We start from the raw sequence: 24,883 nt of genomic DNA on the forward strand, positions 1-24,883 counted from the left end.
GGCACTGGCAGAAGAACTGGAAATTGGCCAGAAGAGCCTTGAAACCTACCCCGACAGAGAGGCCTCTGGGTCTCATTTTTGGGAGGAGCTGGCCTGTGGAGCCCCTGGAGGAGGGCATGGCAACCCACTCCAGTATTCATGCCTGGAGAATCCCTCGGACAGAGGAGCCTGGCAGGCTACAGTCCACGGGGTCACAAAGAGTCGGACATGACTTAAACGACTCAGCATGCGTGCATGGCCTGTGGAGATGCCCGTTGGTGCTGGCTTGTCTGCGGGAGGTGGTAGCACAGCCCTTCCCCGCAGTCTGGCCTTGCACGGCTCCCTTTGTTCCAGAAGCTGGACGGGGCCCCTGGGTGGGTCGCGTCCCCATGCCCATGATGCCCATTGTCCACTTTCTCGCCCGCCTGCCGTTGCCCAGGAGGTGGCCTAATTAGATCCCCAAGAGGAGTGTTTACCAGGCCTGAGTTTCCGAGGACTCCTTCAGCTAATCCCTCTCTCTCCCTGCCTGGCTCAGCCAGGCTTTGTGTGCCTGGAAGGGCAGGTTGGTGTTGGGGGTGAAAGGCCCCGTGGGGTGTGTGTGTGTGTGTGTGTGTGTGTGTGTGTGTGTGTGTGTGTGTGTGTGTGTGTGTGTGTGTGTGTGTGTGTGTGTGTGTGTGTGTGTGTGTGTGTGTGTGTGTACACACATGTGGGTGGGGGTGCACTTGTGCACATCCTGGCCACACACAGCTCTGTTCTGGGGCTGCACCGGGGGGATGGAGCGGCCGTGGGGAGTTTCCTTGGCCCCTTGGAGTTTGGGTTTCGTAGCCTGGCAGCCCTGGGGCTGGCACTCGGCCACAGAGACAGGCATTGTTGGGAATGGTTTTGGCAACTGGTTCAGTCCCTGGGAGCTGCAGCTTCTGGAAGGAGCTCTGTAGGGAAGCCTCTCCCTGTTGACTGAAACCATGAGGCAGGGCCAAGGGGTCCTGGTTTGGGAGCTGGCAGACCCGGGCTTGAGTCCCAGCCCTTCTGCCAACCAGCTCCAGCTGTGTGATTTTAGGCAAGCCGCTCGACCTCTCTGGGCTAGGTTTTGCACCTGTAACACCCGGGCCTGACAGGTCATGAAGGTGAGGGGGGAGATGTGTGTGCAGGCTCCTGGGTGACTGTTACAGCTCTTTCACGTGCGCCCTGGAGCGGGGCCTTCTCAGGGCAGGGGCCTCCCCTTGCTTTGTGACGGCTTCAGCGCAGGGCTGGTTAGTACTCAAACATGCCTCTGCTGGAACAGACACTAGTGAGTGTCGATTCAGAGGTGGCAAACTGCTGGGCTGTGCCACGCGAACTTCAGGAATTTCTTTTTTCTGAACTAGAGTTGATTTGCAGCGTTGTGCCAACCTCTGTTGTACAGCAGAGTGACAGTTATACACATGTAGACATTCTTTTTAAAAATATTCTTTTCTATTATGGTTGATCCCGGGAGATATAGTTCCCTCTGCTATACAGTAGGACCTGGTTGTTTATTCATTCTAAATATAATAGTTTGCATCTACTAACCCCAAACTCCGAGTCCCTCTGTCTCCCTCCCCCTGCCTCCTGGGAAACCACAAGTGTGTTCTCCATGTCTCTGAGTCTGTTTTGTAGGTAGGTTCATTTGTGTCATATTTTAGATTTCACATGGAAGTGACATCATATGGTATCTGTCATTCTTTTTCACGGCTGAGTAGTATTCCATTGTATGTATGTATAGTATCTTTATTCATCTGTTGATGCATATTTAGGTTGTTTGCCTGTTTTTGTTGTTTTGTTGTTTAGTCTCTTTTGGCTATTGATACCACACAGATTTTAAAAATTAGCTATCAACATTTGAAGACCGGTATTTCATGTAGAAATCAGATTTGTAGCTTGTCCAGGCACTTTGAACACTTTGGCAGCCCTGGCTCAACCCCCTCAGGGTTGCCTGGGTGTTAAAGAGATAGTTGCCAAGGCTTGTGGACACCTGCCTGGGCCCAGGAGGAACAGACGGGCCTGGACCTCTGGCAAAGAGCCCCTTCTTCTGCCTCCAAGTACTAAAGGCAGCTGGTGCTTGTTGAGGGTCTTCACTTAAGACGCTGAGATTCTGGGTGACCTGCTGTTCTATCTTTGGAGTCTCTGGACTGACGTTCCTTTGCAGCTTCCACCAGCGGCCATTTGCACCCCTTGTGACTGCCCCGAGCCTTCCCGCGTCTTCCTGCCTCCCTGCCCTCTGCTGCCTGCCTTGCCCTGGTTGCTGTCCCTGAGGCAGGCCTGGAGGATGTTGGGGGCCTGGACTCCCAGTCTACTCCCTTGATACAAGATTCCTGTTGAGAGCGTGGCAGCTGCCCGAGGCTCCAATGGCTGCATCTAGGGATTGCACATTTTTGGGTAACTTTCTCTCCCTGGAGACTGGGAGTCCTAGGGGAGAGAAAGCCAGCCTGGCACACAGGAGATACAGTGGGCCTGGTGTGCCATAGGCATGATTAGCAAGCCTTTTGGGAATAAACTAATGAGTAAATATATGAGTGGTGCTGGAGAAAGAGGGAGACCCTCTGGGCTGAGCATTGCAAGCTTGGGGTCTGCTCTCAACTTTGTCACTAAGGGTCCACTGTGTTCTTCTCTGAGGTTCAGTTTTCTTTTCTATGAAGTGGAACTTGCTAGCTTGTCAATGGGTCCTTCTAGAAAAATTCAGTCTTATGTGGAAACTTAATCTAATGCAAGGGGGATGCTCTGACTGAAGCTGATGTTTGGGTCTGAGACTCACAGAAAAGCTCCAGTAATCGAGTGAGTGAGGTCTTCACACAGGAACCGTTGGAGAAGAAGAAATCCTGCAGACAGACTTCACATGTGTGGCCACCTGACTTAGGACAAAAGTGGCTCCACTGACACTTTTGAGGGAAGAATGTGGCTTCACTTAAGGCCAGTGGGGTAATCAGATGCCCTTTCAGAAAAAGAAGCTTGACACCCGCATCATACTGTACCCCAAAATTCCGTGAGATGGATCAGAGCCCTACATGTAGTCAGCCTGCTAGAGCAGTGCTTTCCAGGAGAAGCTTCTGGATGCTAGAGGGGCTGCATATCTGCACGGCCCCATGTGATAACCATGAGCTGTGTGTGGCCGTTGAGCACTTGAGATGTGACTGGCGTGACTGAGGGACTGACTCTTTTTCTGACTTTAAACATGTCTTTAATGTAATCATCACACTATTGTGGTGGTGTGCTCAGTTCAGTTGTGTCCGACTCTGCGACCCTGTGGACTGTAGTCCACCAGGCTCCTCTGTCCATGGGGCTTCTCCAGGCAAGAATATTGGAGTGGGTTGCCATGCCCTCCTCTCATGCTATTGTTATGCTCAAAAAATTAAGTGTAATTTACTAACCTAGTCCCACCTTCTGCTCCCATGTATCTACTTGGGCGCTGTGTCTTCCTTGCTGCACGGGTTTTCTCTGGCTGCAGCGAGTAGCGGCTACTCTCTAGTTGTGGTGAGCGGGCTTCTCATTGCAGAGGCTCCTCTTGCTCTGGAGCAGGGGCTCTAGGGCGCTCAGGCTCAGTAGTTGTGGTGCTTGGGCTTAGTTGCTCTGTGGCATGTGGGATCTTCCCAGGTTAGGCATCGAACCTGTGACCCCTGCATTGGCAGGTGGATTCTTAACCACTGGACCACCAGGGAAGTCCCAGTTCCCATTTAGATTTCACCACTTGTTTCAAGACAACTTTTTGTAGTTGTACATTTTAAAAAAAAAATTTATTTATTTGGCTGGGTCAGGTCTTAGTTGCAGCATGTGGGATCTTGTTCCCTGACCAGGGAACAAACCCGGACACCCTGCATTGGGAGTGTGCATTCTTGGCCACTGGACCACCAGGGAAGTCCCTGTAGTTGCAGTTTTTTTAAAATCAAGGTCTAGATAAAGTCCACTATATTGCATTGGGTTTCTAAGACTTTGGGCTTCCCTGGTGGCTTAGTCGGTAAAGAATCTGCCTGCAGTGTAGGAGACCCAGGTTCGATCCCTCGGTAGGGAAGATCCCCTGGAGAAGGGAATGGCAACCCACTCCAGTACTCTGGAGAATTCCACGGACAGAGGAGCCTGGCAGGTCCATGGGGTCGCAAAGAGTCAGACACGACTGAGCAAGCAACACTTTTTTTGTTTTTTGGAAGATTTTAAAATTTATTTTATTGTGTAACATCCCCACTTTCTCTCATGTCACTGACTGGTTAATAGTGGGTTATTTGTCCTGTAGGTCAGTAGTTTGCAAAGTGTGGACCAGCAGCTTCACCCTCTCCTGGGAACATGTGAGAAATGCCCATTTCTTTTCAGACCTCATCTGGTCCTGCTGAAACAGCACTGGGAATGCAGCCCAGCGATTTGTGTTTTAACACGTCCTCCGGGATCTCCCCTGGGTACCCCTGCTGTTGTGACTAGCCCACTTCATAGATTTGGCTGATTGTGACCTGCTGTTGCCATTTACCTTCTCCAGTTAGCCTCTGTGTGGGACTGAATTTTTCGTTTCATTAAAAAGTGTTTATTTATTTTTGGCTGCATCGGGTCTTCTCTAGTTGGGGCGAGCAGGGGCTGCTCTTCGTTGCAGTGTGTGGCCCTCACCGCCGAACATGGGCTCTCGATGCGCCACTTCAGTATTGCGGCACGTGGGCTCAGTAGCTGCGTCTCCAGGGCTCTAGAGCGCGGGCTCGGTAGTTGTGGCTCATGGGCTCGGCTGCTCCGTGGCCCATGGAAGCTTCCCAGACCAAGGATTGAAGCCGTGTCCGCTGCCTTGGCAGGTGGACTCTTTACCAGTGGACCACCAGGGAAGTCCTAATTTCATTTTTAATCAAATTTAATTTTTTTTTTTTTTTTTTCAAATTTAATTTTTGACAGTGATGTGTGGCTGGTGGCTACTGTATTGGACAGCGCAGTTCTAAGAAATACAGGAAACTAGCTTTATGACCTTGGGGTGGGCCAGGCTTTAAACAAGACCTGAAAATTAGGTTTGGGCTAAGGTCGATAATCACACTTGGGTGTGAGTCCTGACCTCACTCTCCCCGGATGCCCAGCCTTCCCAGTCCAGGTCAAATCTCGGTCTGCTTTTTGTCTCTGCAGAGCTGAGGACCCCGAGTGACCGCTCAGTTGGACCTGAATGCAGAGGCGGATGCTGGCGGTGCAGTGAGCACGGCCTGGCAGCGGGAGCAGTGCAGGCCCCGTGTGCCCATGGAGCTGCCAGCCGAGGGGGTACCTCCCCAGCCCCGCCTGCCAGGCCGGGAGAGGCCAGAGGCCTAGGCGCGCAGCCGTGGGTGTTGGCAGACAAATGCTCCCCAGGCCGTGGGGTTTCCTGCCTGGACCGCTGGGTGGGTGTGCCAAGGTGGAGGATGCCAGCCAAGGGGCGCTACTTCCTCAACGAGGGCGAGGAGGGCCCCGACCAGGATGCGCTCTACGAGAAGTACCGCCTCACCAGCCAGCACGGGCCACTCCTGCTCGCGCTCCTGTTGGTGGCCATCGCCGCCTGCACCACCCTCATCATCATCACCTTCAGCTATGGGGTGAGTGGGGGCAGCCCGTGGGTGCCGGGGGCTTCCCTGGGGTCCAGGTCTCAGCTCTGATGTTCTGTACTTGTGAGGCCTTGGGCAGGTCATTATCTTCTTTAAGGCTGAGTTTCTGCATCTGTAAAGTGTTACGGAGCATATATAGGCTGGAGGAAGACACAGTTTTTAATTTTAATTTTTAGGTCTGGGGTGGTTTTAGATGGTACGTTAATTTGGGCAAATAAATGACTGTCCCTCTTCTCCACAATGGACTTTGATTCTATTGAAGACCTGGGTCAGGGAGGGCCGGCGTGTCCCTGCTCTCATTTCTGGTATCAAGGCAGACATCGTGAATCAATCCCAGCACTCGTGCGCAGGGAGCCTGGCCGTGGTCTCAGAGTCCTTCTCAGCACAACTCTCCAGGCAGACACCACAGCCATGACCTGTGTGTGGCTGTTGAGCACTTGAAATAGGGCTAATGTGTCTAAAGAACTGAATTGTCTATTTTGTTTCATTTTCATTTATTTTTATGCTCTGGCTGCGGCATGTGGGATCTTAGTGCCCCAGCCAGGGATGGAACCTGCGCTCCCTGCTGTGGAAGTGCAGAGTCTTAGCCACTGGACAACCGGGGAAGTCCCTTAAATTTACTTTTAAATTAGTGGAAGTTTAATTTTGAATAGCCACAAGTGGCTAGTGGTTGCTGTATAGGACGATAAAGTTCTAGGAGGAAACAGCAGAGACTAAAGGGTATTAATAGAGCCGTATGAATGAGGTAAGGTGGCCAGCACCGAATAGGTGCTCCATCAGTGCTGTCTGTGTCTCTGTGGGTCTCAGGGACGTTTGTTCCGTCACTTGGCAGCTAGTCACGGAGTGCCCGCTGTGGGCCTGCCCCCGGATCAGTCTGTGCTCGTCTTGCTTAGGGGCCCCAGGGGGAAGCCAGGTGCCAGCCAGCTGTGCGTGGTCTTCCCTGCTACCCTCCTCCCCACAGGGCGCACTTCTGTGCCTTTCCTTCACTCCTCCCCTGTCTTGGATGCCCTTGGTCATCATTTCCCCTTAAAGATCCTTTCGTTCTTTTAAGAGTTAGGAGCAGTGGCCCCTCCGCCCCCTGCCCCCCGAGGCTTTCCGCAGCTGTGCTTCTGTGTGCTTACACCTGTGCCCTGCAGGGGTGTACAGAGCCCCTGGGGCCCCTGTGGGGGGCGGGCACTGGGGGGAGACGGCACCCCCAGCTGAGGCAACAGCGCCAAGCCTGAAGTGACACAGAGCCTGATGTCTAGAGGGAGGAAGGGCACCGCCCACGAGGAGGGAGCCGCTGGTGACTTCGCTGAGGCAAGCTGGCCAGGCTTACCTGGCAGGCTTCCTGGAGGAAGTGACACCCTGCTGGATAGCCGTGGCATTTCTGTGCATGTCTGCCCCACCCAGGACCCCTCCAGACACCGGGCCATCCTGGGGACGGCATTCTTCACACTCGCTGTGTTTGTGGTCCTCTACGCGCTGGTGTACGTTGAGTGCCTCGACCGGCGGGGGCTCAGGGTCTCGGCGCTGCTCACCTGGGCCTGCCTTGTGACACTGGGCTACGTGCTGGTGTTTGATTTTGACTTGCCGAGGAAGGACACCTGTGCCTGGGGGCAGGTAAGAGGGCAGGGGACCCTGGCGCCCCTGGGGGTTGGGTGCGCTTGGCAGCTCCTGCACTCCCTGGACCTCAGGTCCGTTTTGGAGGCTGATCAGCATTGGGTGTACCGGCCACGGGCCCTCCCCTCTCTCCGGGCTGTGGTTCTGTGACTGAGAATGGGCCCTGGGCTGGTCTTGTTCTCTCCGCTCTGCACTGATGAGATGGGGGTGAGGTGGGAGGAGGGTCCTCCTGAATGTCTAGCCACGGCGTTTCTGGAAATGACACATCTCCGATCAAAGAGGCAAAAGGCCCGAACTGGCTCAGGTGGCAGGAAAGGCCCGGGGTCAGTCTGGGGCTTCAGCAGGCTGGCCAGATCCTGTTTCCTTCCAGCTCTGCTTCCCTGTCAGGCCATCCCCAGCTCAGCACACAGATGGCTGCAGCGCCTCCAGGCTGCCGTCCACCAGCCTGCCCCAGCCAGTTGAAAGAGGGAGCCCTTCCTCAGCCAGCTTGCCTCACACTGGCTGGCCTGGGTCATGCGCCTAGCCGTGGATGGTCATTGTCATCAGGGGCTGGCCCCAGTCTGACCACTGGGGCTGGGGTCATGGAAGCCATGCATGGAAGCGTGGGAATGGGCACTGCTCCCCGAAGGGCGGGAAGAGGCAGGCCAGCTCTGAGAGTGGACGGGGTGGGTGGGCCCGCGCCGCTGGAGGGGGCAGGCGAACGGGCCCTGCCCAGCCTTCCAGTAGTTACCATTTTTGCAGAGGAAGAGCTGGGGGCAGCCGGCACCAGGCAAGGGCTCCCTGGGCCCCGAGGGCAGTGGGGCTCAGGCTGGGTAGGCTTGGCCTTGGCCCCAGACCCTGAATCAGCTCGTGGGACATGATGCTGGCTGGGTGGGTTTTTGACTTTTTCCTGCTCGCATGTGTCTGCCGCTGCTGCTGACCACGCAAGGTGGGGGAAGGGGCCAGCCTGAGGGCAGGGGGCACCAGGATCCTGGCCTGGCCGCTGAAGACTCGGCGTTCAGGCTTCTGGGGCCCCACCAGCCGAGCGAAGCTGGGCGGGGGTGGCGGGGCGGCCGCGCTCACGGCACGCTGCGGGCAGGCGCCCTTCTTCCTGTTCGTGGTCTTCGTGGTGTACACGCTGCTGCCCTCCAGCATGTGGGGGGCCGTCGTGGCCGGACTCGTCTCCAGCACCTCCCACCTCCTGGTGCTCGCCAGTCTGATGGACGCCTTCATCAACCCCAGTGTCCATGTGGGGCTGCAGGTGAGGAGCGCGGGCCTTTGGGCATGGGGCCGGCTAAGCCGCGGGTGGGGCTGTGGTTGGGGCTGAGGGCAGCTGAGGCTGGTGTGGGTGAGTTGGAGGCCTTGGAGACGGTTTGCGGACAGGCGGCCTCCAGGCCAGGCTCTATCCCAGTCAGAGGTGCCCTGTCCTGCAGCCTTTGCTGGCCTGGGGTACCCCAGGGTTCAGCCTCTCCCTCCAGCCCTGACCTTCGGGGTCCTTCCTGGGTCCAGGAAGGTGCTGGGTGAGACCCTGTTCAGAGGTTTCACCTGCTCACGTCGGAGCCCCACGGGACAGGGTTGGACACCCTGTCTTGTCTTCGTGTTGAGGGATTCTGAATGGTCAGTGGGGATGGACAGTTGTGTTTTTGGTCTGGGAGGCGCAGGCCGGAGCTCCGGGCAGCCAGCCAGGCGCCGTGCCTTCCGGGACTGTCGTTGGCACTCCCCTGGGCCCTGTGAGGAGACAGGCTCCTGCCTCTGTTTTAGTGGTGCTGGGTCCTGAGCCCTCCACACTAGGGGATGCCTGGAGGATGCAGACACAGGCCTGGGTCCCGTCCTGCAGTCACAGCAACTCACTTGGGATCCAGCCCCTGTCTGGGCCTCAGGTTCCCTGCCTGCACCCCCTGGGAGGCCAGGGATCGGGGAGAGGGTCCCAGCACCAGCCCGTCAAGGGGGCTGGTCTCCTGGGGGCATGGGCCAGGCCTGATGCCGAGCCCGCTGTGGCCCACCCGCAGCTGCTGGCCACTGCGGTGGTCTTCCTGTGTGGGAACCTCATGGGCGCCTTCCACAAGCACCACATGCAGGATGCCTCCCGCGACCTCTTCACCTACACTGTGAAGTGCATCCAGATTCGGCGTAAGCTGCGCATCGAGAAGCGCCAGCAGGTGGGACCCGCTGCCCCTCGTCCCCCTGCCGTCCCTTAGGCCCCATGCCCTGTGTCTTTTCTCTGACGATGTGCTCGGCGTGTACACGGGGCACCTGACCAGACACCCGTGCCGGCGTCCCTTGGGGGGCTGCCGGACCATGGGAGGTGTGTGCCCGCGGGTTGGTGCAGGACGTGTACCAGCTGCTGGGGGGCACGGCGCGGAGAGGATGGAGGCCTGACGCCGCCCTGCCTGTGCCCGTGTGCCAGGAGAACCTGCTGCTGTCCGTGCTGCCTGCCCACATCTCCATGGGCATGAAGCTGGCCATCATTGAGCGGCTCAAGGAGCGCGGGGACCGCCGTTACCTGCCCGACAACAACTTCCACAACCTCTACGTCAAGAGGCACCAGAATGTTAGGTCAGTTTCCTGGGGAGCGAAGGGCCTACCCTCCTACCTGGAGGCCCAGGAGACTCCCCCAGACTGGGGAGAGGTAAATCCAGGCCTCTCCCCGGGCCTCAGTCTCCCCGCTTGCTCCCCCAGAGAGTGAGGTTGGATTACATGGGTACTGGAGGAAATCCTCTCTCCCCTAAAATGGTCAGACTCTGCACGGACGTGACTGCAGGGAAGGAAGGGGTCATTTGCAGGTGATTCTCCACTGGGCACAGGATCCCCTCAAAGGAGGTGAAGCCCCCCTCAGGTGACTGCTAGTGGCCCCCCAGCCCTGACACCTGATCTTGACAGACTTGAAGGGCCTGCAGAATCTTAGTCGACGGCACTGCCCTGAGTGAAGTGTAGATGCGGGTGCCGTGAGCTCCACTCCGACCCTCTGCCTGTAGCTCAGCCTTCCCCCCGAGGCTGCCCGTGGCCTCTGTCTGGGCTGTGGATGGTCCAGAACCACAGGCTCAGGAGCCGGGAGGTCTGGTGCGAAATGCAGCTCTGGCTTCCCAGCGCGTCTTCACCTCCCTGGGCCTCAGTTTTCTCACCTGCAGAATGGGGGTTCTACAAGGGCAGTGTGAGGATGAGAGGTGTGAAGGCGCTGGGCGTGGAGCTCAGCTGGGGGGAGCATGCAGTCCCTTCTTTGTTGTTGTTCAGTCGCTCAGTCACGTCCGACTCTTTGAGACCCCGTGGACTACAGCACACCAGGCTTCCCTGTCCTTCACTATCTTCTGGAGCTTGCTCAAACTAGTGTCCATTGAGTCGGTGATGCCATCCAACCATCTCATCCTCTGTCGCCCCTTCTGCTCCTGCCCTCAGTCTTTCTCAGCATCAGGGTCTTTTCCAGTGAGTCAGCTCTTTGCATCAGGTGGCCAAAGTGTTGGAGCTTCAGCTTCAGCATAATTCCTTCCAATGAGTAGTCAGGATTTATTTCCTTTAGGATTGCCTGGTTTGATCTCCTTGCTGTCCAAGGGACTCTCAAGAGTAGCTGTATCTTACCAAGGTTTTAGTTCCGAAGTTGGTGAAACCAGGTGTGGGGAAGGTGAGAAGTTCCCAGGGGCCCAAGAATCTTCCCGTGATGGTACAGTTGAGTCATCTGTGGTGAGGGCTCTACAGGGGCCAGGGGTTCCAGAGGGCTCTGCAGACTGGGGCTTGTTCAATTTGGCTCTGGCGTGAAGCCTCTGGAACTTTAATTTGTCTTTATGACAGGGAGCTTCTCTCCCATCGCTATGGAGGCGGAGGGCTTGCAGGGGTGACTGAGTACAGGGCTGGCAGACATTCAGGGGCTTTTGGCCCTGACCCTTCTCCCACCCCACCCCCAGCATCCTCTACGCTGACATTGTGGGCTTCACGCGGCTGGCCAGTGACTGCTCCCCCAAAGAGCTGGTGGTGGTGCTGAACGAGCTCTTCGGCAAGTTTGACCAGATCGCCAAGGTGAGCGTGCTGCCTCCGTTCTTCTGATAGTGAAGTCAGGAACACCTCCCGCTGCACCCATGGGCTGTCCTGTGTCCAGTGCTGTTTGGAGACGGACACAGGGAGGCCTGGGTTGAATTTCAGCATCCAGTCAGCAAATGCTTCCGAGTGCCCTGTGGTCGGAGTGGAGGCTGAGCCAGGAGCCTGTCCCCCAGAGTGGGTCAGTACATGCTGGGGAAGGCACTGGGCTTCCTAAGCTCAGAGGAGGGCTGCCTGGAGGAACAGGTGGTTCTGTTCTCATGACACGAGGGCGACAGCCTCTGGGGAATGCCGGGCCTTACCCTGAATCTGCCTTTTGATGGTATCTTGGGTGAAGAGCCTGCACGTTGAAGTCTGAGAAACCTAAGAAGAAACCTGAAGAGGAAAGGGAACAGTGTTATGGGCAGAGGGAACCAAATGTGCAAAAGCCTAGAGTAGAGCCCAGTGTGCCCACATGTGGAAAGCGGCTCCGTGTCATGGGACAGAGTGTGTTCAGGGGGGCGCCTGGTCACAGGGTCAGACATGCAGGGACTTGACAGCTGACGTGAGCAGTGGGCCTTGACCGGAGGACCCCTGAGGGCCCTTAGGAGGTGCCAAGCCGGGAGAGTGTTGGGCAAGGGGAGTCTCCAGGATACAGACAAGGCAGGAGGGGTCTGGAGACGGAACAGGGCTGAGCCGGGACCTCACTGTTTTATCTTCGTGAGTAGCTCCCCGTGTGTGTGTTTGTGGGCAGAGGGGTTGTGATGGAGCCTCAGTTCTTCATTAATTTAGCACATGGTCTAAGATCAGCTGAGGGTCAGCCCTGGGCTTGCGTGGGGCCTCTGGCTGCCCTCAAGTAGCTCCCGGTCTGCATGCTGCCTGGTTGGAAGAGGGTCACAGGGGGTGGGACTGGGGAGTGCCTAGCCCAGCCTCAGGTGGTCAGGAAGGCTTCCTGGAAGTGGCGACCACTGAGTAGAGACTCAAGTATAGGATTTAGGGCAGTTGCTCTCCATCCTGGCTACGTGTTTGAATCACCTGAAAAGTTTAAATAAAACACCAATACCCATGCCCACACCCTTGGGAGTTTTTAAGAGCCTCCTGGATGACTCCATGGGCAGAGAATCAGTGGTTTAGAGTTTGATGGGAGGCAAGTTCTGGCCCCACACTAGGAAGAGCTGCTCATTCTTGGGAGAGACTGCCTCACCAGGAGTGGGCAGTGGGTGCCTTCTCAGGGGATGAGCTTCCCATCATAGGAGGTAATCAAGCTGCAGTTGGCCACCACTGGCCAGGGGTGCCCTGGAGAACTGTCTCCCTGGGTCCTGTTGAATGAGTGACTCTGAGGGCCTGTCTAGCTGGGAGGCTTTCTTCAGGAGCTTCCTTCTTTCATGATTTTCCCTGAACCAGCAGGTGGGGTTTCCCAGAGGTTGGAGGCCACAGCTGGCTCTTTCCCTGCCACAAAGCCAAGGCCTTGCCCTTGCCTTCTTGTGCACAGCCCGCCCTCCGTGGCAGGCCCATGAGGGAGCCCCACTGTACAGATGAGAAGAGGGAGGCCGCAGCAGGGGCCAGTCTACAGGCCAGAGCGTCCAGTCCCTGGGCAGATGCAGCAGGCAGGGCTGGCTCCAGCCTCTTGTCCCTGTGGCCACCAGATCCCAGAACGGTATCCTCCTGGCGAGAGCCAGGCCTGCTCTCAGGGGTTTCTGCGTTGCCTCTGGGCTCAGCCACTTTCGCCCGCAGCGCACTGACCCAGCTCCTCCAGTTGTAAGTGAGAGGCAGTGGGAGGAGCAGCCGGGGGAGTGTGGCCTCCTGACAGGGGAGCTGGATCCAGATTGGGATCCTGCGCCTGGCCTTGGAGGAGATAAGGGTGTCCTGGCCCTCGCCAAGCTCTGCTTTCTAGGAAAGTGGTGTCCTCACCCGGCTCCTCAGGCCGTGCAGAGCTCAGCGTGTGCCAGCCGGGGCGGCCCAGCGGGAAGCGGCGGGCACACACGCAGAGGGGTCCTTGGAGGGCGGGCTTAGGGAGGGGACTGCTCACAAAGGCCTGGCAGGTAGGGTACCCCAAGGGAGGGGTGGTGCCTGGCCTGGTCATGGGCGCTGGGTCAACCCCCCAGGCCTGGGGGGCGTGCCAGGGAGTGGGCAGTGGGTCTGGAGATGGAGGGTATCCTGGTTCCAGGAGCCAGCTCTTTGGGACCCTGCAGGAGGGAGCCAGGGCAGGGCTTCCTGGTGGGGTCTCTGTAAATAAAGCATGCAGTTGGGGTGCAGCGTGCAGCCCAGGGGGCAGCTCCTCCTTCCTGTTCTCCCAACCCCCACCCCCAGGCCTTGGTATGTGTGGCCCCCTTTGCTCAGGGCTTCTGGGGGTCAAGTGGCCGCAGCACCACCTTGGATGGGACTTCAGACAGCCTGCCTGGCCTTCCCTTCCCCTCCAAGAGCATTCTCCTCCATGACGCCACCTTCTCTCCCCACGCCCATCTTTGCTCTCTGCTCTCTGCCCATTCCCCAGACCCTGTGTCCCTGGCGGCATAGCTGTCTCCTTGGTTACCTTTGACACCTACTGACCCTGAAGCTTAAGGCTGCTGTTGCCTCTCTGTTCTCATCCCCTCCACTTCCTCCGCACAGACTGTTGTGCTGTGTCTCCAACAGCTTCGTGGCCTCAGGGCCTTTGCACAGTCTGCTTCCCTCTGCCCAGGATGCTCTTCCTCCAGCTCCTGACAGGGCTTGCTCCCTCGGCTCCTTTAGGACATTTCTCGAAATTACTTTCACTGGGAGGCCTTCTCTGGACTCCTGGAAGCTTCCTCTTCCTCCTCATTCCTCATTTTTTTTTCCATAGCACTTATCATTATGGGTGTCTGTCGATTTTATTTATCTAGTGTCCAGCCCTACCTCTGGCTGCAGGATTGTTTTCTGTTTTGCTCACTGCTGTATCCCAGTGTCTGGGGCAGGACAGGGGACTCAGTAGAAGCTCAAACAGTGCATGGGTGAATGAAACCAAAAGTAGTGGCTCCCTAGAGGCACTCAGGTGGCCGCCTTTCATAACACTTGATTTCATCCTTGACACCTGCTTAGGGTTCCTCCTACAGAGCTCCTGCGTCCCCAGTCCTTTTGCCAGGCCCAGAAGCAGCTGCTGGTGTTTGATGCCCCGGGGGAAAAAGCCTCTGGCCAGAAAAGAGCCTGGCTGACTCTGGAGGGTGTGGGGAGGTGGCTGACAGGCCTGCTCCCTGGCCCCTGGGCCGTCTGTGGAGCAGGCCTCTCCCTCGCCTTGCAGGCCAACGAGTGCATGCGGATTAAGATCCTGGGCGACTGCTACTACTGCGTGTCCGGCTTGCCCGTGTCCCTGCCCAGCCACGCCCGCAACTGCGTGAAGATGGGGCTGGACATGTGTGAGGCCATCAAGTAGGTAACACAGCCAGGTCCAGGGCCCGGGGGTCTGTCATCACGACGGACCCTTCCTGCTCCCCAAGGCATGGTGGGGAACACATTGTCCCCACTTTGCAGATGAGGAAACTGAGGCTGCAAGGGTGCAGGAGGCTTACCTGGACCACTCAGCACTGTGTTTACATCCCTCCCTCTGGGCTCCGCTGGGACTCCGAGTAGCAGAGAACCCCCGAAGTGAGGATGGTTGGGGAGCTCTGTTTCTCCGGAGACAGCCTTTGCAGCGGCAGGGGAGGTGGCCAACATAGGGTCTGACTCCAGGCCTCCATCTGCTTCCTGCTCCCCCTGTGAAGACCCTGGGAGTTGGGGAACTAGCCCTCAGCTGCAGGGAGACCCCCAGCCTCCCACGACTCCTTCCCACCAACATTTAGCTCCCCACGAGGTTCTCTGGAGCCCAGGGCAGCTGTGGTCTGTGGTCAGGCGGGCCTGGCCACCCCAGCCAGTGTTCAGGACAGAGCAGGGTGCGTGCACAGCCCCTGTGCAAACCCAGCTCCAGCTTGTCTTCCTCCTGAAGTCTCACCAGACAAATCATCGCCTGGGAGTCAGGGGTCCAGGTCACAGCCTGGCTGTGCGTCGCCGCCTGAGTGATCTCAGGCTGGCGCTGCGCTCTCGGGGCTCACGTCCCTCCCTGGAGAATGTGGATGTTGCGCGGGGCCCCCTGCCTCCTCTGGCTCTGACCCAGCAGGCTGGGTCCGTCTCCAGCCCGTTGGTGGGCACATGGCACTGGCTGCTCCCTGGACCCTCCCCCACTTGTCAGAGGGACCCCAGAGGGCCCTGTTCATGTTGGGGATGCCTTGTGCCCTGGGGAAGCCTAAGTTGGGGCTCCTTGTACTGAGTACTGCTGCAGTCCTCAGTGCTCCCATTTCCAAGAAGTGGGGGTGTGTAAGGCCCCCCAAAGCTGTCCCCATGTTCTTTGTCTCTGCTGGGTTTGGGTGGTGCCCGGATCCTTCTGCAGATACCAGCTGGGGCTGCCGGGCAGGGGGAACACCCAGTGATAGACTCTTAAGGCCTTCCCCATGAGCCATGGTGACCGGTGACAATTGCATTTCTTCCTTTTTCTAGTAGCCTTTGAACATGGGGGTGACCACATCTATTTGCACACTCCTGGGGATGGGGGGGCTCATCCCCTTTCAAGGAGGCAGCCCCTCAGGCTGAGAAGCTTCTGTCCTGTGAGCTGGGCCTGCCCTGTCCCCACATGCTGCTCACACCCCGGACAGGGATCTTGAGCCTGTCCTAGGGTTTAGGGCCCCTCTGGACCCCTGGCTGAGGTGGGGTGACCAGCCTCTGCCCCAGGCAGGTGCGGGAGGCCACAGGCGTGGACATCAGCATGCGTGTGGGCATCCACTCGGGGAACGTGCTGTGCGGTGTCATCGGGCTCCGCAAGTGGCAGTACGACGTGTGGTCCCACGACGTGTCCCTGGCCAACAGGATGGAGGCGGCCGGAGTCCCTGGGTGAGGCTCAGCTGGCCAGCGGGCAGGTCAGAGGTCAGGGGGCGGACTGTGGGCTGACGTGGGGGAGGGGCAGCCTGGGCTCAGAGAGGGAGATCCAGGACCCCGAAGTGGGGGGGCGCTCGCCTGGGCTCCGGTCTGCTCGGCCCTGTCTGCTGTGCACCCCCTGGGCGGGTACCCCCACCCTCTCTGGAGGCCCTGCTGCTGTCTGACTCTGGTCTCCCCCAGCCGGGTGCACATCACAGAGGCGACGCTGAAGCACCTGGACAAGGCGTACGAGGTGGAGGACGGGCACGGGCAGCAGCGGGACCCTTACCTCAAAGAGATGAACATCCGCACCTACCTGGTCATCGACCCCCGGGTACGAGGCTCAGCTGCGGCGGGGCGGGGGTGGGTGTCATGCAGGAGCCAGGGTCCACACCTGGGGAACGGTGCCCAAGGAGAGAGAGGCGGGAAGGGGGAGCGTCCCGTCACCAGGTATGTTTTAGGCCCCAGGTGACATCTTCTCTGGGCCTCAGTGTTCTTTTCTGTGAAATGGGAATGGCAACAGAGCTTAGCTCAGGAGGAGAAAAAGCCAGTCTGAGTGAAGCCTTCACCATGAGCTGGGTGTATCGTCAACATTCTCCAACTAACTGTAGTGACATTCTAGCCACTATTAGTTTATTTTCCACGAGGCTGTCACTAATCTTCCAGATTTTCAAGGCACATTTTACAAAACACGCCTTGGATGGGAGTCGGGAAGCAAGGGTCGGCCAAGGGGCCGCTAGGCAGGAGGAGCGTCCGTGTGTCTGACCCGCCGTGTCCACCTGCCCCGCTGGCGCCTCTGTGTTCTCTGTGGGCCCCTCTTTCGTCAGGACCCCCGTGGCGGGGCAGGGTGGGAGGCTGTGGAGCCTCTCTCAGACGCTCGGCCCTGGTCCTGCCCCCAGCCCACCCGCGTCTGCAGGGGCCATTCTTTCCCGCCTGCGGGAGGCCAGCTCGTCTGGCCGTCCTCGGTGAGTCATCCTTGGGGCTTGCTCAAGAATGTCGGCCGGGGCCGGCTCTCTGGGCTCCCTCTCACTCTGGCCTTGGCTGTCCTCAGGGCTGACCCGGCTGCCAGTCTCCAGGGGGGCTGAGGGCCAGTCTCTGAACTTCTCCTCACCCCCTCGGGCTTCATCCTGCCGGTGTTCCCAGGGCACCCTCGGTGGGCCAGCAACTCTGAGTTGGCATCCGGGGAAACCCTGCCTGGGTACCCTGGGGCTGCTCCTGGCCCACCATGGGGGAACCCACCCGGCCCCTCACCCGACAGCTCTGGGCCCCGCCCACCATTAGCCCCGCCCACTACGAGCCCCACCTACCCTCGGTCCCGCCCTCTCCTCGGGCCCCGCCCACTCCTCAGATCGATCCCCTCCCTTTCCTCCCCAGCCCTGTGCCAGTCCCCGTCCCTCCACGCCAGGCTCTTAATATGGCAGGACCCAGGTCACTGCTGCTCCCTCTGCCCAGAGCCCTCTTCCCTCTGTCCCAAGTGCCCCGTTCATCCTTTACTGTTTATTGTCAGTGTGAGCTCCATGTGGGTAGGCTCGGGCGGGATCCCTCTTCTCTGGGCTGCAGCCCTGGGTCCTTGAACAGCGCCTGGCATGGAGCTGGGGCCCAGACAGCTGGTGAATGAATGAAGCAGAGCCCTTGAGCTCAAGGCGGTGGTAGGCGTGGCCCCAAAACCCACCCCTCAGGGCTGCCGGGTCAGCAGGTACAACCACAGATGCCCAGTCTGAGTCGCGTTCCAGATGAACGGAGATTTTTAGTACGAGAGGCTCATGCAGGGTTAATTGGGCTTTCTGTAATTTACCTGGCAACCCTACCTTCCCCCATCTTTGTTTAATTTTACTCATTCATGTAGTCAAAAATTCAGAAGAATGAGGGGCGTGTTGTAGACAAGTTTTCCAAGCATCTCTGTCTACAGCCGGCACGTCCCCTCTAGAGGGGACCCGTGCGGTGAGTGTGTTCCTTCCAGAGGTGTCTATGTGGGTAAGTAGATGGAAAAACTCTGCCCTCCGAGTAGCGCCCCCTCCACCCACCTCCCAACCACCAGGGCAAACCTTGTAGTGTAGCTCAGAGACCTTCCCTTCTGTGCGCAGAGACCGCCCGCATCTCTTCTCGTGACTGCAGCGCACACCACACGGATGCTTGGGCTCATCTCCCGTGGTGGATGGGAGGCCCATTCCCAGCTCTGGCTTCTGTGGGCTCGTGTGTGTGAGGCCCCCCAGGATGAGTGTCCAGAGGTGGCTGGAAGGGGGGTCTGTGAACCCTCCCTTGGCCCTGCTTATGAACAGGTGTATTTTTACTCAGAACTGATGGACCTTCAGTTCACATTGAACTTTTAGGGACAGTGTCTGGCGTCCCTGCCCTAAGAGAGAAAGTGAGAAAGTGCCAGTGACCTTGAACTTGAAGAGCTGAGTGCCGTGTTGGCAGGGCTGCTGACAGTGAAGGGGGAGGCACAGAAATGTGACTGTCCCCCACCCACCTGACTTCCAGGGCAGGTCAGTCACTGCAGGGCAACGCTCGCTCTCCAGACCCTGGGATTTTTCTCACAAGGACAGAACCCTGTGCCATTTCCTCTGGCCAGGCACACAGACATGGCTCAGGGGTTAAGAATGTTTCTATCCCGAAGGAGGCAAGAAGCTTCCAGGAAAGTTGCTGCTTGTGGCTTGACAAGCGTTTGTGGCTGTAGGTGCTGGTCCATGTGGGTGTTTGTGGGAACCCCTGCAGACTGGGACTCCTGGACGGCAGGAGCGTTGGTGGGGGGGAGAGGACTCAAGATGGCTCAAGCTTGTCCCTGGTGGCCTTTCGGATGGTCCCAGGCGGGTTGTTGTTCCAGATTGGGGGAAGGTGGGCCCCTCGCTCGGGGCCTGGCCGAGCCACCGCGTCCTTGGCACGGACACAGAGGGCGTGTGGCGGACGGTGGACCCATGCCGCGGTCTGAGGGCAGTATGAGTGGAACTGTCTGGAGTGCTGGCCCATGGGGGTGTGGGTTCAGCCCTGGGTTGGCCATCACTCCGGGCTGCCGGCCAGCACTCCCCTTCCTCCCGCTGCTGCCAGGGGAGGACATGTGCCAGCCGCATGAGGGTGGGCAAGGCAGGATGCCTGTGGCTTCCCTGGGCGCCATCTCCCTGGGGTACCTCCACTGGGAGGGGCCGATGGGCTTTCACGGGCCAAGCGGGGCCTTTGGGCTTGGGACCTTAACCCACTTCTTGCCCTGGGGAGGCGGAGGTGGGGCTGAGGGGCTGTGTACAGCTGTGGTTGGGGCAGGGTGAGGTCCCTGAGCTGGGGCCTCTTTGGAGCCCAGCTGGGGAGTGCACTGGGCTTCCGCCAGTCCCGGAGGGGCTGCAGCCCCAGCAGTTCGCTTTGTCATTTTCCCTTTTCTCCAGATGGACCAGCGCTCTGGGCAGCATCCCATTTCTTGGGGAGCAGGGTGTGGGTGGGGGCCCCTTCCTGGGCTGAGAAGGGAGGGGCGGGACAGGCTGTGTCTGTGTCTGCCCTCAGAGCCAGCAGCCGCCCCAGCCCAGCCAGCACAACCCCAAGAACAAGGGGGACGCGGCCCTGAAGATGCGGGCATCCGTGCGAATGACGCGCTACCTGGAGTCCTGGGGGGCGGCTCGCCCCTTCGCGCACCTCAACCAACGCGAGAGCGTGAGCAGCAGTGAGACCCTTGTGTCCCACGGGCGGAGGCCCAAGGTAGGACCCTCCTCCCAGGGAGCTGGGAGGTGGGGCCCCGGGAAAGGGCAGGGGGGCCCACGCTAAGGGGTCCTTCTGTCTGAGCCTGGCTCTCTGCATGGGCAGGATGGTTCTGGGCTCTGCCCTGCCTCCCTCCCTCCTGGGGCCCTTGGGGAAGTGAGGGCATTTGGAGAATGCTCCAGGGGGCTGGGGATGTCTCTGGCCTTCTGGTTCCCCAGACCAAGTTCAGCTTCAGTCCCGGGAGCCTGCAGCCTGGATGGTCCGTGCACCCGAGGGTACCCGAGGTGATAGACCCAGCCCCAAGACCTGCACCAGGCCCATGTCCTCGAGAATAACCTTCGCCTCCTTTCCCTTCCAGGCTGTTCCCCTGCGGCGCCACCGGACCCCTGACAGGTTTGTGCCCTGTCCCCTGCTTTCCTGGCCAAGTCCTGCCCCAGTCACCTCCTCCAGGCAGGCTGCCCTGATCAGCCTCTGTCCTGAACGGCAGTTCCACAAGGCTCAGCCTTGACTGCAGATTTCGCCCTAGCTTGGGTCAGAGTGTTTCTAGGAACCAGAACTTCACAGTGATTGAGTGCTTGCTGTATACTCACCCTGTGGTGGGGTCATTGGGATTGGTGTGAGGGATACCTGGGGTTTAGTGGAAGAGACTTTGGGCCGCTGCTGGGTGATGCTGTGTGATGCTGGGCCTTCACTTGCCCTCTCTGGGCCTTAGTGGGTCCAGCCTGACGCTCCTCCATCCTGCACGAGGCTCTGGGACCTCCTGCGGGCACCTGGGAACCCCACTTTGGGTGAGTCATCTCATCCACCCCCTTGCCTCTGGGGGAGTGGATATAGGTCCCCAGGCTGATGCTGCTGTGGGTATCTGATTCCAGAAGCACGTCCCCCAAGGGGCGCTCAGAGGATGACTCTTACGATGATGAGATGTTGTCAGCCATCGAGGGGCTCAGCTCTACCAGGTGAGGCTCTTGAGACCCCCCGCCTCCCTCAAGCAGGGACCATCTTCCTTGTGCCTCATGCCCAGGGGCTGTGTCCACCATGTGGCCATCTGAGGGTGGGCCCCTGTGCTCCGCCCCACCCCCCTCTCCCCTGAGGGTGGCCCCTGTCACCCCGCCCCGACTCCTCGAGGCTTCACCCCTTCCTGCTGTGTCTCCGCTCCACAGACCCTGCTGCTCCAAGTCTGATGACTTCTCCACCTTTGGGTCCATTTTCCTGGAGAAGGGCTTCGAGCGAGAGGTGAGGACCTCAGAGCAGCCCCAGGAAGGAGGGCTCCAAGGTCTGGGGGTGGGGGACAGGGGCAGCCAACACCCCCAGAAGGTCTGCTCCGGGAAGGTGTTGGGGAATCATCCAGCTGCCACCAGGGAGGGGTCAGGAGTCCATCCAGCCTGCTGGGGTCTCTGTTGGTCTCACCACTCTGCCTGCCATGCCTGGGAGTGGTTCGCCTACTGGGGTCTGGGAGGCTTTGCTCCCTACTTGCCAGACCTCACACAGTGGCTGACAGTGTTGACCTTTTTAGGAAAAAGCCCCAAACTTAGTATGGTTTGATGGGGCCCAACTGGTCCCTGCATCTGGCCGCTGTAATACCATGCTGTGTCCTGCTAGTGACCTTTTTATTTTTTTTTAAATTTGGCTGGGCTGTTCTTAGTGTGGAATGAAGCATCTTTAGTTTTTTGTTGAGGCATGCGAGATCTTTAGTTGTGGCATGTGGGATCTAGTTCCCTGACCAAGGATTGAACCCCGGTCCCCTGCATTGGGAAACAGAGTCTTAGCTACTGGACCACCAGGGAAGTCCCCATTCACTTATCTATTGAGGGCCTATGGGTTCTAGCAGCATCCAAGGCCCACACATGGTCATTCCACCCTCACCTGCTGGCCGAGGTGGGTGCTAGTACCCTTTTCACAGACTCTGAGGTTTGGAGCATCTTGGCCTCAGGTGTGGCCTGAGAGGGTGGCCCAGCCCATAGTGCCCTCATGCTGGGACCTCTCTGCCATTTCAGCCTCCAGGATCTCTTGGGGTCTCCCTGCGCGGGGAGCTTGGGGCCCGAAGGCAGGTGCGGTCACCAGGAGAGCCGTCTGGTGGCCTCCTGCTGCTGCAAGACCCAGACGGGCTGTCCGCTCCCTGAACCTCGGTTTGCTAACCTTCTGCAGGAGCCCCGCGGGCAGAGATCTGCCTGGTGTGGAGGGGCGGGCAGCACAGGGCCCCCCATCCAAGGGCTCAGGGCTCAGGCCTGGTTGTGCTTCTCAGTTTGGGGTGAGAACAGACCCACCGGTAGTACCTGTCACAGCAACTGCGGAGCTCACTTGGGCTATGGGATTTTCAGGGACCTGGGAAATAAAGTCAGAGACCCGAGCCAGGTAGGGGAAGGGAAGGGGTTGCCTCTGAATATAAAAGAGAATCTGCAAAATGGAAACAAATGAGAATGGTTTGCTCACGATGATGTAACAGCAGCACGGTGAAGTCACAGAGGCGGTGTAAGGGTGTTTTTTTAAAAAGATGTTTAACTGGAGCCAGGGTGGAGCTGGGAAGGGGTCAGGGCAAGTGGCTCTGTGGGTGGGGCCTCGGCTGCCCGACCGCCCCTCACAGTCTCTGTCGCCCCCAGTACCGCCTGGCGCCCATCCCCCGGGTCCGCTACTACTTCGCTTGTGCCAGCCTCGTCTTCGTCTGCATCCTGCTCGTCCACATCTTGCTGTTGTCCAGGTCAGTCGGGGGCCGGGCCGGATGGTCAGGCCCACCAGGGTCAGGCGAGGAGGGCTGGGGACCCTGCAGATCCCATCAGGACACCTGTGAGAAGGGGCTGGCCGTGAGTAACTCGAGGCACTTTAGACCTCCGAGGTGCAGAAACCAGCCTGGGTGCAGTGGTCCCCATACCTGGAGTTGCCAACATTCAGTTTTTATTTTTTTTAAAAAAATTATTTATTTTAATTGGAGGCTAATTACTTTACAATACTGTGGTGGTTTTTGCCATACACTGACATGAATCAGCCACGGCAGTTTTTCGTTTTAATTGAAGGTGCTTGCTCTGTCAAGCCGCAGGCCTCCCCACTCCCACACGCCTCCCTCCTCCACAGTCACCGGTTATCTGCGTGACCCTGCAGGCATTTCAGTTTTCCTAGGTGTTTGGAGTTGTAGAAAGGGCCACGTCCTGAAATTGTAACTGCCACCGTCTGCCTCTTAGGTGTGGGAAATTGAGGCTCCGGGGTGGAGGGTGGGGCTCTGTTGATGGGAGCAGGGGCAGGGACAGGGGGCTGAGGTCACAGGGAGAGAGTCAGGTCCGCTCCTTGGTGGCCTCTGGAAGGGTGCTTAGGCCAAAGGCTCCACTAGGACTGTGGTTCAGGATGTGCTTAAGGAAGACGAAATAAGGAGCACGTTTGGGTGTGCTTATGTGCTTGCTGGGCAGGGGTGTAAAGGCTGTGTAACCACTTATTCCTTGTGTACTGGGCCCAGAAATGGGGTGCATTTGATCCTGGACTTGTGTGTTGTTCATGAGGCAGCCGGACCACGGTGTGCAGAGTCCCCCTTTGGCTGAGGTGCTGGGGGTGGGGAGCATGCCCTGGGCAGAGGGTCCCCTCAAACTTAGGTTTTTCCTTCTTTTCCAGGACGAAGACTCTGGCCGTGTCCTTTGGGCTGGTGGCCTGCATGCTGGGGCTGGTGCTCGTCTTGTGCTTCGCCGATGAGTTCTTGGTGAGCGGGTGGGCAGCCCCTGACGGAGCGCCGGCAGGGCCCAGCAGGTGTCGGGGCGGTGGTGGGATAAACCCCGGCCCCGAGCCCCGGCCCCTCCCCACGAGCTCTGCACCCCAGCCTGGAGGACAGTGCTGAGTGCCCTGGAGACTCCTCCCAGGATTCTCTTTCCTAGGTGCTAGTGGGCCCCACACGGCCATGGCTGTCCCAGCCCCAAGGGTGGGGATGTCCCTTCCGTCTGCTCACCACGTGTGTGCTGAGCTCCGGGCTGGACAGAGGCATAGCACTCCTGATCCCCGCTCGGAGCTCTTGGAAGCGCTCACTCTGCGCCTGGGCTGTGGGCCCCCTCCCCGGCCTGGCCCGGCCCCTCTGGGTGCTGCGGGTGTTCTGTGATGACACTGTGATTCCACAGAGGTGCTGCCCGGCCTGGGGGATGCTGCGAGCCATCGCCGAGAGCGTGGAGACGCAGCCCCTGCTTCGGGTGTCCCTGGCCGTCCTGACCATCGGCAGCCTGCTGGTCATCGCCGTCATCAACCTGGTGGGTGCTGTGGCCGGGGCTGGTGGGCCTGGCCAGCACCCCTCGGGCTGAGCACACTTCCGGGGAGGAGGGAGCCAGTCTTCGACCCTGGGAACCTCTAGGCCCTAGAATCTCATAATCCTGTTGCCTAAAAGCAGCATCTGGTGTGGCCACATCCACAGCCTGGTGGGCCGGGCCTGTGGCAGTCCCCGTGGCGGCTCTGAGGTCCTCAGCCTGCATTGGTCCCCCGAGGACTCGGGGGCCCCCAGAGCGCTCACCTGGCCACTGCAGTGTCCTTGACGTCCTGGTCTTTCTCCAGCCCCCGAGGAGGTCCTGACTCAGCCTCTCGGAGACCCCGGTCTCCTCACTGGGGTCAAGCTGCCCTGGGCATGCGCTGGGGGGCACGCAGGCCCCCCTTGGCGGGTTGGCTCACATGCTTCGTGCTCAGACGGCACTCGTCCTGGCCAGTCCTGCCTGTCCCCACATCTAGAGTCGGCATCTCCCCCGGCGACCTCCGTGTCCCCTGCACTCGGGACTCTGTGACCGCCTCCCTCAGCATCACCCGGGGAGAAGGGGACTGAAAACGTCACTCCCAGCTTCTCCCCGAGTCAGCCCCAGGGGCTCTGGGGCAGGATCCACATGCCTTGCTTTGACTCCCTTCCCCTGCAGTGGAGCTGCGGCTGCGGTGGGAGGTTGGGGTGCCGTGCCCCTGGGCTGGGCTTAGAGCCGTGCCTGGCAGGAGATGCTCACTGTGCCTGCGGAGCCCTGAGCCCTGCCCTCTGCGCCCAGCCCTGCGTGGCCTGAGCAGACCCTGGGTCGCCCCCAGACCACCTCTCACAGGACCTTTGTCTTGTCTGTAGCCGCTGATGACCTGCCCGGACCGGGGGCTGTCTGTCGGGAACGAGACAGGCCTGAGTGCTGTGAGCAGCTGGCAGAGGACCCCGTGCTGGCTCCTCCCGGTGAGCGTGCCCCTCCGGGTGCCCCGAGCCCTCACTCGGATTT

General features: G+C 59.1%; 1 protein-coding gene across 6 annotated transcripts in view; it reads left to right on the forward strand.

Annotated features, from left to right (window-relative positions):
* Window positions 1-24,883, forward strand: part of ADCY7 (adenylate cyclase 7) — a 61,826-nt gene that overhangs the window by 28,463 nt on the left and 8,480 nt on the right. For all 6 annotated transcript variants that reach the window (XM_043898416.1, XM_043898412.1, XM_043898413.1 and 3 more), the window contains exons 2-18: window positions 5,077-5,513; window positions 6,915-7,124; window positions 8,203-8,364; window positions 9,113-9,262; window positions 9,511-9,659; window positions 11,000-11,111; window positions 14,365-14,492; window positions 15,825-15,983; window positions 16,209-16,341; window positions 19,497-19,688; window positions 20,047-20,081; window positions 20,561-20,644; window positions 20,849-20,921; window positions 22,286-22,383; window positions 23,283-23,367; window positions 23,777-23,902; window positions 24,742-24,840. In XM_043898416.1, the coding sequence (XP_043754351.1) occupies window positions 5,343-5,513; window positions 6,915-7,124; window positions 8,203-8,364; window positions 9,113-9,262; window positions 9,511-9,659; window positions 11,000-11,111; window positions 14,365-14,492; window positions 15,825-15,983; window positions 16,209-16,341; window positions 19,497-19,688; window positions 20,047-20,081; window positions 20,561-20,644; window positions 20,849-20,921; window positions 22,286-22,383; window positions 23,283-23,367; window positions 23,777-23,902; window positions 24,742-24,840 (2,166 nt within the window). In that variant the 5' untranslated portion in view covers window positions 5,077-5,342. The remainder of the gene's footprint in view (window positions 1-5,076; window positions 5,514-6,914; window positions 7,125-8,202; window positions 8,365-9,112; window positions 9,263-9,510; window positions 9,660-10,999; window positions 11,112-14,364; window positions 14,493-15,824; window positions 15,984-16,208; window positions 16,342-19,496; window positions 19,689-20,046; window positions 20,082-20,560; window positions 20,645-20,848; window positions 20,922-22,285; window positions 22,384-23,282; window positions 23,368-23,776; window positions 23,903-24,741; window positions 24,841-24,883) is intronic.

The sequence above is a fragment of the Cervus elaphus genome, chromosome 4 (genome assembly GCF_910594005.1).
Source record: "Cervus elaphus chromosome 4, mCerEla1.1, whole genome shotgun sequence".
In the NCBI taxonomy this organism is placed as follows: Eukaryota; Metazoa; Chordata; class Mammalia; order Artiodactyla; family Cervidae; genus Cervus; species Cervus elaphus.